Raw genomic sequence first — 10,958 nt, 5'->3', positions numbered from 1 at the left:
TTCATCCTGGATTATGGGGAGTTGATTCTGCTCTCCATCCCTGTTTTCCAGCTCAGGGAGCTGAATACCCTGAGGATACTTAGTCTGGCTATTAAAGACTGAGGCAAAGAAGGCATTAAGTACCTCAGCCTTTTCCTCATCCTTGCTGAAAATGTTCACCCCCCAGCCCCCCATCCAGTAAGGGATGGAGATTCTCCTTGGCAAAGAATGAGAGGAAATGGCCTCAAGTTGTGCCAGGGGAGGTTTAGACTAGATATTAGAAAAAATTTCTGTACTGAGTGGTCAAACATCGGAACAGGCTGCCCAGGGAGATGGTGTAGTCACCACCACTGGAAGTATTCAAAAAATGCGTAGACGCGGCACTTCAGGACATGGTTTAGTGGGCATGGTGGTGTTGGGTTGATGGTTGGACTTGATGATCTTAAAGGTCTTTTCCAACCTTAAAGATTCTGTGACTCTGTGAACTCCCTGGATTACAGAGAGCTGTGAAAGGGAGGGTAATATTGGCAGAGCTAGGCAACTGATTTGCGGCAGCTGGCTGTACACAAGCAAGGGCAGAGACATTGTGGTTAGATGTGACTTTTGCGGGAGTCTGTATCTACCCATCCTTTCAAGGGACCTGAGTGGTTTTGAAAGGTGCTATATTTTTCTGGGTTTTTTTTTAGGGAGTGCATTGTGGATGGGCAGGAACATGGTATTTCATCCCTCTCCTTCTGCAAGGACAAACTGGAGCTCTTAATAACCAGCTCACATTTGACAGGATGCTTGTCCTTCTCATGGGGAAGAGCAGTTCCTATGCTCTTTCCTAGCCTGAATACCATAACCTGGACTGCAAGAGGTAGTGTCCCATCTGGGACATTTTCAAACAATTCATCATTGCTTGAAACAAATCCTTCAGCTTTATCTCTAGCTGCCAAGCAGCACAACTCGGTGAGAGCAAGTCACTAGTAAAATACGATGGTTAAATACAGGCAAGTCCATGGAAGAAATAGCCCACTTGGACCTGATAAAGCTCCCCTGTGCTTGGGTCATTTAGATTTCAATAAGATGATGGAGTGTGTTGGGCAGTAGAAAGTCAGTCCCAGTTATTTAAGAGCACCGTGCCTGAGTTAAAAGAATGATTCCCCAAACCTGTGCCCAGGAGGCTGAGGATGCTTTTTACAGACCAAACCAGATGCCTGTAGGGACATTCACCTCCACTGGCCTTTACCTCCAGGCCAGTGGCGACACAGACCCCTACCCTTAACGTCCCGTGGCCCCATCCCTCATTCCTGCATGCCTGCTGGACTCAGATTTGGGCTGCAAGCTCCCCAGCACCCGTGCTCGTTATTTCCCACACCCTACGGCATTACAGTCATACCTGCCGCGCCGCCTCAGTAGTAATCCTGGCGGGGAGGGCTCGGCTGCGCCACGAGCAAAGGAATAAGCAGCCGTGGAGGGTTTTTTTCCCTTTCTAAGTCACTTTTCATTTCACTTCTCCCTACGCCTATTGATCGTCGGTCCCCCTTTTCCGGCGAGAAGAGCCCGGCCTCAGGTTTTGGCTGCCCGGGGAGGGAGCGACTCCTCCCCCCGCGGGGAGGGGAGCCGGCAAGCGGGGTCTCCGCTCACTCGCTTGCGAGTCCGCGCCCGGGGCGGACCGGCGCTGCGCCCCGCGCTCCCCCCGCCGCCTCCCGGCGCGATGCCGGGGCCGCGGGCAGGCGGGGCGGCGCGGCCGGGCGGCGGCGGCGGTAGCGGCGGAGTCCCCGCGGCCGAGGCGGTGAGTGCGGCGGGGCGGAGCGGGGAAGGGCCGGGGTGGGGGCAGCACCCCGCCTCCCCGGGCCTTAAAGGTGATGGTGGGTGCTGCTGCAGGCTGCCCGGGGGCGGGGACTGCTGAGGAGCTGTCTGGCTCCTTCAGCCTGGTCTGGAATTTGGTAAAAGGCAAAACCCGAGACTTCTCCGGCGTTAGGACTAGAAATGCGCTTCCTCGGGCGCCGGGCTCAGCGAGTTCTGCTCCCAGCCCCGTTGGCCTAAGGGCGAGCCCGACAGTAGGGTGGCATCAGAGCCGGAACATCAGGCAAACGTGCAGTCCCCCACCTCTTGCCAGAGAGAGAATTCGAAGAGCTTGCTTGGCGCTGTCACTGCCTGGCCAAACTGCTCAGACACCGCTTTAGGGCAGCAGAGTCCTGGAAAACAGAACAAGCAAGCCAAAAGCCAAACCTCCCAGCCACCAGTAAGTGGGTATTGGTTAAAACAAACTCGGAGGGTTTCTTGGCTGTATCTCTGCGAGGGAAAGAGTTGAAGCGGGCTTTTTGGTGCTGTTGTTATTGTTCTTGTTATGGAGAGGTTGAACATCATTGCAAGAGACGCATTTCACGTCAGCGCATGCTGCGAACTCTGTCCCGCGGCACCCGGTTTTTCTGGGGGGCCCAGGACCAAAGCCCGGTCCCCGGGGGGGGTCAGCTGCAGCCGTGCCTCCTGTCAGCAGGGAGGGGGGCCAGAAGGGACCCTTACAGCATTTACTCTGATCTCAGACAGGAGCTGGCTGCTGGCTGGGAAACAAAAAGAAAATTGCCGGGGACTGAATCTTTGCACCGAAATGCAGCGTTCCTTCGTGACGTTGTCAGCTTTGACAAATGGGCCCTTCCACAAAAAATGAGATTAGTGGCAGGGGCTCTCTGCATGAATCGCTCACACGGAGATGCATGGAGCCTAAGTAGAGCTTCCGAGCTTCCAAGTGTAATGACTGAAAGTGTATTTTACATGCCAACTGATCTGGGTTTCCATTGTTCCTCCTGCTCTTCATAAGTAGGGCTGTTAGCAGAAATGGACTATTTTCCAGTAAGAAAAAGCTTACTGGGAAAAAAAAAAGAGGAAAAAGAGAAAGAAAATAATGTGTTTTGTTCAAAGTTGTCAGCAGAGGCATTGTAAAAAATTGAAATTTCAGATAAGTGTAATTTTCTCTCTCTGCTTCCCATTTTTTTCTTTTTAATCTCTCTTTATTTTTTCTATTTCTGATGAGAATCTAGGAAGGGAAGAAAAAGAAAAAAGTGATTATTTAGCAGGGAAAATTGGGATGCTGACTGCCCCAAGATCAATTTTTTTCTCACAACATTTTTTTAAGAGTAACCCTTCAACATACATTGAAAAAATGCAGTTTTCTTTAGGCATAAAGGCACTCACACCCATATGGCAGGGCTGGATCCATCTTACTGCACTTAGACATTCAGTCTTGTCTTTGCTTCTAATTTTATGGATCTGGCCACCCAGAATTTTACTTAAGCCTGATACTTTTTCAGACTACCAATGGTCCCCGAAAATGGAGCAAGACAGTACTGAATAAAGCTCCTCAACTTACATCCTATTTTTTCCCATATTAACAACGTACATAAACCATGCACTGGCACGGGAATGGAGCATCACAGGGGTGCCAGGCTGTACTAGGACATGATCCCAAGAGACAAGAAGGGTGAATCGCCTCCCCAGCCCGTTTCATCCATCAGTCCGGTGCACCATCTGCCACAGACCCATGGATCCTCCTGGGAGCTTGAGAAATGCGTATCTGCTGCAGATAGTCATGGATGTCTGCCTTGCATGGTGTGATGGTGTTTGCGGTTAATGAAGTCCAGTGCAAAACTGCATCCTGCGGTAATTTATTACCTTGGAAAGGAAGGGTGTGATGCCAGACAAGTAACTGGTCCCACAGGAGGGCAGGGCACCGGGAAGGCAGGACCAGGAGGGTGAGAAGATGATGATGATGATGAAGTTCCAGTGCCACTGCAGCTGGGGACAGCAGCAGTGCCCAGCAGAGCTTTTGCGGGTATTTTTCACAGCGGGCTCTTAGTGAGCCTGCAGCAGAGCCCCTCTGGGAGCTCTAAATCACACTGACTGCACAGTCAATAAAGAAAATTTCACCAGTTCCCATAACCAGGATGTCGTTTTTTAAACCTCTTTAGATAAAAGACTGTTTATTGCTGTTAGTGTGTTGTTAGAAGTTCAGAGTAACTGCGCTGACTCCAGCGACATTAGTAGCACAAAGTAGCTTTGTAAAAGAGTTTTAATATAGACCAGCTCGAGGCAAATTCCAGTCTGATTTATTCCATATAAGCCTAGAGCCAGTCCAGTGACCTTGGGACAGGTAGCTTAAATCAAGAGTGCTGCCACTTATTTCAGAGGAACCACTCTCTGCCCACACTGATATGAGAGAGACCAGAAATCCTCCTCTTGCCTGTATTTCTAAGTTCCTTCCCAACCTGCATGACTGAGCCAAAGCAACTCCTCACCCTAAGGGAGTACCTGCAGGGCAGCTCGTGTGGGTACTGCTGGGGGCGGTGGGGCAGCGGGGCACAGGGCAGGTCCCAGGGAGTGCAGAGCCACCCTGGTCCATGGGGAACATAGGAGCCAGCCGATGCCACCCATCTATGTGCCGCTGGGAAACACCCACCGAGGGGGGCTCATCTGAAATGTCAGCTAGTGGGACTGGCTGCAGAAATGGCCAGGGCATGGCCCTGTCAATGTTCAGGGTATGTCTACACTAGTAGATTAAGCAGCACTTGAGACCCCTCGCTGGCACTGCAGCTCAATCATCTATAATTAGTATAAATTATAATATCATGCATAAACTGCTAGAGCGAGCCCTGGTTTGGCCTATGCCAACTAACATTGCCACGCTCAGCCCCTGCCCGCTTTTGGGCAGCAGCATCCCCGGGCCGTCCCCATCAGTCAGGGAGCAGAGCAGAGCCCTGCCTTGGGGCGGGCAGTGCTGGCTGCTGCAGGCACAGCCTGAGCTGCGGCACCGGCAGCATCTGGAGGTGGTTTGGTTTGGCAGTGCAGTGCTGCCTCGGAGAGAGTCTGGATGCTCCTGCTCTGCGCCGCCTGCTCCGAGCCCTTCCCACTCCCTCGTGACCATGGGAGCTCACCCCAGCCGTTCCCACCTGGCTTATCCCCTGTCCTCCTTCTCTTCTTCCATTTCCCCTACCCTTCCTGAACAACACCAGCTATACAGTGGTAACGAGGTTTGGTCCCTTGCTCCCATCATCCCGCTCACCCCCATTACATCCCCGCCCCATCAGTTCCCTGCTCAGGCAGTGCTTGTGTGGTGGCGGCTGTGCCCGCTGGCCTCCCTGCGGGATGCGGCCAGACCCTTCCTCTTCGTGGCCAGGCAGGGAGCTACGGGTGAGGACACCCCGCTGTGGTGACCACTGGGAGCTCAAGGCCTGGCTGTACGGGGGGAGAGGTGGTCCTACTTTCAAGGTGGAGCAGGGCTGCCCCATGGTTCTTGCCCCCTCCTTGCTGCTGGCCTCGGGCGAGAGACAAACCAGGGCAGAGGTCCAGACAAAAGCTATTTTAAAAGACTCATCCTCCCTAGGAGCCCTTTTTTCTCCCCTTTTTGGTGGTCTGATGTGCCGGGGTGGTCACAGCTGCCCTTTCCTCAGCCTCCTCCACATGTGCACATGCATGACATGGCCGGAGATGGGAAGTTCCCTGGGAATTTTGGTGTATGCCCTGGGAAAAGCTGAAGGAAAGGCAACTTTACCTGCCAGCACACCTCCTGGAAATCTCCCGGGTTCCCCTCTCTACTTCTGCTTCTGGTGTCTTGTGGGGTTTGGTTTAAATGATCACTTAATGTGAACTGTGTGAAATTTCTGTGTTTTCACCAGTGATGGATTTTTTCAGGAGGAGAAGGAAGGACATGGGTTTGCCATTTTCACAAAGACTCTTGCCTAGCGTGGTGGAGGGGGACAAAGGCTTTTAGTTCCTCCTAAAGGATTGCAGAAGTAGGTTTGTAGATGTGGGGGTTATTTCTGAAAGTCATGAAGAAAGAGAAGTCCAAGGTTTTAGAAACAGGTTTAGGTTTCAGCTGCTGCTGGCCCTTGCCTGCTGAAGAATCTGCCACCTAAAAGCCTCTCCAGACAGAAAAATCATCTCCCTGTGTATCTCTGAAGGAGGTAACACTTTGGAAAGCTCCCTGAATGAGTAAAAACTGGTGATGCGTTTGCACCTATAAAACAGCAGCACGTGGTTAGCCCATCCAAGAAAGAATGACTAAATTCTGGATTTTCAGGCTTTTTGGTGGAGTGCTTTGAGCTAATAAAGGAGTTTTGACTTGTCTGCCAGTTTCAAAAAGCAAATCATTTGGTGCCGGGCTTGTTCAGCACTCTCAGTACCCTATATCCCGCCACAACGTGCAGAGCAGCAGGGTACTTTTTGAGCTTTCCCTCCTGTTTTCCTGGTTATGGTTGAGTCTTCAAGCAGTTCTCCCTCTGGATGCCTGGGATGAAGCCCCTGTGGAGTACATGTAGGTGATTTCATTAAGCAAATGGATCTCAGTGAGTGCACCTACAATTCTGCAATCTGCAGCTGCCGTCCTTGTGTCATCTGCTGTGTGTCTCGGAATGAGAGCAGGTTACAGGCTAGAGTAAGAAGGGCTGGAGTTTAACTTGTGGCAGGTACTGTGATATCCTCCATTAAGCAAGAAAAGATTTCTGTTAAGTGGGGGAAAACCCACAAAGAGAGAAATTACCATGTAATTGATAGTCAATACTGGCATAAATACTGGTCTCCCACAACATTCTTCTCTCTAAATTGTAGAGATACGAATTTGATGGGTGGATGAGGAATTCGTTGGATGGTCGCATCCAGAGGGTGGTGGTCAATGGCTCAATGTCCAGATGGAGATCAGTGACAAGCAGTGTCCCTCAGGGGTGCATACTGGGACCAGTACTGTTTAATATCTTCATCAGTGACATAGACAGTGGGATCAAGTGCACCCTCAGCAAGCTGGCAGACGACACCAAGCTGAGAGGTGTGATTGACGTGCCTGAGGGATGGGATGCCATTCAGAGGGACGTGCACAAGCTTGAGAAGTGGGCCCATGTGAACCTCATGAGGTTCAACAAGGCCAAGTACAGGGTGCAGACTTGGGTTGGGGTAACCCCTGGTGGTATCGATACCGGCTGGGAGATGAAGGGGTTGAGAGCAGCCCTGCCAAGAAGGACTTGGGGTACTGGTGGATGAAAAGCTGGACATGAGCCATCAATGTGTGCTCAACAGTCCAGAACACCAACCGTATCCTGGGCTGCATCCAAAGCAGCGTGGCCAGCAGGTTCAGGGAGGTGATTCTGTGCCTCTACTCTCCTCTGGTGAGACCCCACCTGGAGTCCTGCGTCCAGCTCTGGAGCCCTCAGCATAGGAAAGACATGGACTTGTTGGAGCGGATCCAGAGGAGGGCCAAAAAACGATCAGAGAGCTGGAACACCTCTCCTGTGAGGACAGGCTGAGAGAGTTGGTGATGTTCAGCCTGGAGAAGAGAAGGCTCCGGGGAGACCTTATTGCAGCCTTCCAGTACTTAAAGGAGGCTTATAATAAAGATGGGGACAGACTTTTTATCAGGGTCTCTTGTGACAGGACAAGGGGTAATGGTTTTGAACTAAAAGAGGGCAGATTTAGACTAGATCTAAGGAAGAAATTTTTCACAAGGGTGGTGAAACACTGGTACAGGTTGCCCAGAGAGGTGATAGTTTCCCCATCCCTGGAAACATTGAAGGTCAGCTTGGACAGGGACTCTGAGCAACCTGATCTAGTTGAAGCTGTCCCTGCTCATTGCAGGGGGGTTGGACTAGATGACCCTTAGAGGTCCCTTCCAACCCAAAGTATTCTATGATTCTACCATTCTATGATTTTATGATTCTGTGATTCTAAATGGATTCAAATTCTCCCAACTCTTGGACCACAGGGCAAAGTTAATTTGGCTTCTCTGTGCCTGCTGCAGTCTTTCAGTAAAAATCACATATAGGTTTTTTTCACCAAAGTAGCAGCAACATCTGGGAATAAATTTTTTGTACATGACTTAACGTTATTTCATTCAATAAATCAAATTAAAATGAGCATCCTCTCTGTGTAAATTAAAGACCAAACACAACATTTGACACATATAAGTCTGCCCAGGTCCAGGTTTTTCCCCACCAACCTGACCTCGGCATTGCCCACCTGTACTGGCTTTCTATGGGATTTCCAGAGTGAGCAGGGGTGTTGTACCAGGGATCACACAGGAGCCTGGGAAGCGGAGAGTGTCCCCAGTAAAGAGGCTCAGCAGCTGTGAAGAAGTGCTAAGGCTGGGAGAGGCTGGCTCAGCAGTACTAAGGGGCTGGTGGGAGTTTTTCACGGGGCTCTTCCTGCACTGAAGAGGGCTCAGGCCAGAAGTAAAAAATGTACACCCCATGTGGGAACTTCTACGCAAACTCTTCTAACAAGGCATTAATTTGATTTTAAAGACCATAAAAACTGAATGCTCTTTCCATTTGGAAATAGCCAGTCCCTGGACCCTGATGAAGTAATTTTTGTCTTTATCTGAAACACATTGCATGCGCTGGATTGATTCCCCATATCCCAGTACCTCCCACTTCCTAGCCTTAGTCCTTTGCTATTGAATCGCAGTAGGAAACCTCTCACCCCACCCAGACAGGATTTGTTTTCAATTCACTGAGAGGAGAGGCCATCTCCTAGAGACCTAAGGGAGGGAATCATTTGGAAGGACTTCTCACCCGTCTCAGCCAGCACACTCCTTCTGCAAGTGACAAGCACCAGAGCTGGGTGAATCAAAGAAGATCTACACCCCATCCCTGCTGCCGGGCCCAGGGCCTTGCTTCCCCACCTCTGCAAGGAGGTAGCGAACTGCCACAGACCCTGTCCCCCGCCCAGAGCTGGGTCTGCTAAAGCACATAACCCAGCTGCAACGTGCAGCGGTTTCTGTGGGACCTGCCGTGGCTCTGCGCCCGCAGGAGCGACACGGGTTCATGCCTCAGCCTCTGCAGAGACCCTCCAGATCACAGCCGAGGGCCAGGTCTCGCTCTCCCTCATATTTGGAGTGCGAGAAGGAACATCAGGTCTGGTATTTTCACTGGTGCCAAAATGTGTGTATGTGTACATGTGTAACTTGAAACATATTGCTCATTTGGTCTCTGTTATATGCACTTGCTAGATGAAATTGTGGCAATTCTAGAATAACAGGAGTAACAGTAGCAGGAATAATTTGCTTCCTACTGGTTCAGGGACAGGAACAACCCCGTTCTTCCCCACTTTGCCCTCCTGGTGACATGTCGTGCTGCCATCAGCGGTAACCCCCATCCCCACCCCGGGCAGCAGCCGGGAAGGTCGTGTTTCCCTGAGCCGCCCTGCTCTGCTCCGCAGAGAGCGTGCCTTCCGCTGCCCCTCGGTGGGTTCAGAAATGGTTCCTGGCCGAACATTCCTTCGTTCTCGGTGCCGCTTGCTGGCAGACGTCGCAGCAGACTAAGAAAGTGGTGTCTGCCCTCCCACGTGCAGCTTGTTTGGGAGTCTGCACTGAACGGTCCTTGTTGGGTTTAGGCAGAGGTGGGATGACAGACAACACTGACAGTTTTATAAGCTGGTATGGTCAGAGCTCATGAGACAACGTAATAAACCAGGGAGAAAAGAGACCTCTGGCTGGGTCAGGATTGTCCCCCACTTCCCCCACAGTGTGAGGCTATTTCTGTCCCTCTAGCACTAGACTCATGATTTATCCTGATACTGCAAAATCAGCGACAGACAGACCGTGCCCCCCGACATGTACCATATTTTGAGCTGGAGCTGAAGGACTCCCCTGAGCTGGAGTCCTGGTGGGCTCAAGTGTGAGGACAACACCCTACAGGATCTTAGGAGAATAACCTTTCCTCAAGACACGTTTAACTCCACATGCTCTGCAGTGACCACCATGAGAGCAACACAGGCTTTGTCACGTACTGACCTTTTGTCAAGCAGCTTACTTCAGAAGAGCTTCTGGTAATAATGAGTCAATGTTTATCAAAGAAAGAACCTGCTGCTCTGATAACAGATACATGTACATAATGAGCAATTTCAATGTTAATTTTTTTGACTTCCGATTGTGTATTTTAAGGTATTTGTCAAAGGTAGGCAGCAAAAAGGGCCATGATAGTATAAGCATGGGAACAACCATTGCATTCAGAAACCAGCTCCTCTGCAGCTATGAAGCAGTGTCACCTACTTCTGTCAGACAAGCTCCCACATGCGAAGAGGTCGCAGGAGTAAAGATACCAGTGTCATCCCTGGAATTCAAGTTCTCCCCCAGAGCCAGAGATACCACAGTGTGCCCACTCCTGTCTTTCACTGTTCCTAGCAGGAAGGGGTTTTCTAGGATCTCGCCGCAGTGCTACTGCAGCTGCATGGCCACGCGTGCCAGCACCTTTCCCCGCAGCGAGAGTGAGGTGACTTCTCCTGCTACTGTTTTACTATTCTCTGCTGATAACAGCCAGGAGCATCACTCATCTCCTCTGGGAAACTGCATTTGCTCCGGGTTACATGGGCTGGGGCACCACAGAGGTGGTCTTGGCCGGCTCGATTCCCCATCGCCTTTCACAGTGCTCGGTCCCCGGCACCCTCATGGAGCACTTGGTGCCGCCAGCTCTGCTCCACGTCGCACAGGCACCCGCCTTTGCACTGGCCTGGTTTGCACTGACTCGATGAGATCTTCTTGGTTCCTGCCCTCTAGGAAATTAGTCAGTTCCTCATGTCACATCCAACTCTGGCAGCAGCACTTTGGTGCGCGCGCGCGCACACACACCACACACACACCCCCACCCACCCTCTCTCATCTCATCTCCTCTGCGACTCCCCAGCAGAAGACTGAAGCCACTTTTCCAGTTCTCCCAGGAGAGGAGATCTGCAGACACAGATAGTAGGGCTTGTTTGCCATTTGTAAACCACATGGAGTGGTATGCTGCTAACAACTTTCAGGAGTAAAAATTGAGAGTTAGGAGTGAAAGGTGCTGAAATTCTGATGAATTTGGGACAAAGTCTCAATAAAAAACAGATGACATTTTTAGTAATTCTTTTTCCACTCAGTAAATGGGGCCAAATGTTCAGAATGTTGTCTGTAAATATATCCCTTTACTTTTCAACTATCTCAAAAAAATACTGGAAATATGACTTTAGTAAGACAGGCATGC

At 50.8% G+C, this 10,958-nt stretch overlaps 1 protein-coding gene across 1 annotated transcript in view; it reads left to right on the top strand.

Moving 5' to 3' along the window:
• Positions 1–1,500: 1,500 nt before the first annotated feature.
• The window catches only part of TAGAP (T cell activation RhoGTPase activating protein), a gene marked incomplete at its 3' end in the record, with an annotated part of 55,806 nt that continues 46,348 nt past the window's right edge, over positions 1,501–10,958 (top strand). Inside the window, exon 1 of the mRNA XM_081997030.1 lies at positions 1,501–1,756. Coding sequence (XP_081853156.1) covers positions 1,679–1,756 — 78 coding nt within the window. The 5' untranslated portion in view covers positions 1,501–1,678. The remainder of the gene's footprint in view (positions 1,757–10,958) is intronic.

Source organism: Phaethon aethereus, assembly GCF_964289735.1.
Source record: "Phaethon aethereus genome assembly, chromosome: 3".
Classification (NCBI taxonomy): Eukaryota; Metazoa; Chordata; class Aves; order Phaethontiformes; family Phaethontidae; genus Phaethon; species Phaethon aethereus.
The sequence above is the reverse complement of the archived record's forward strand: the minus strand, read 5'-3'. Positions and strand labels throughout refer to the sequence as shown.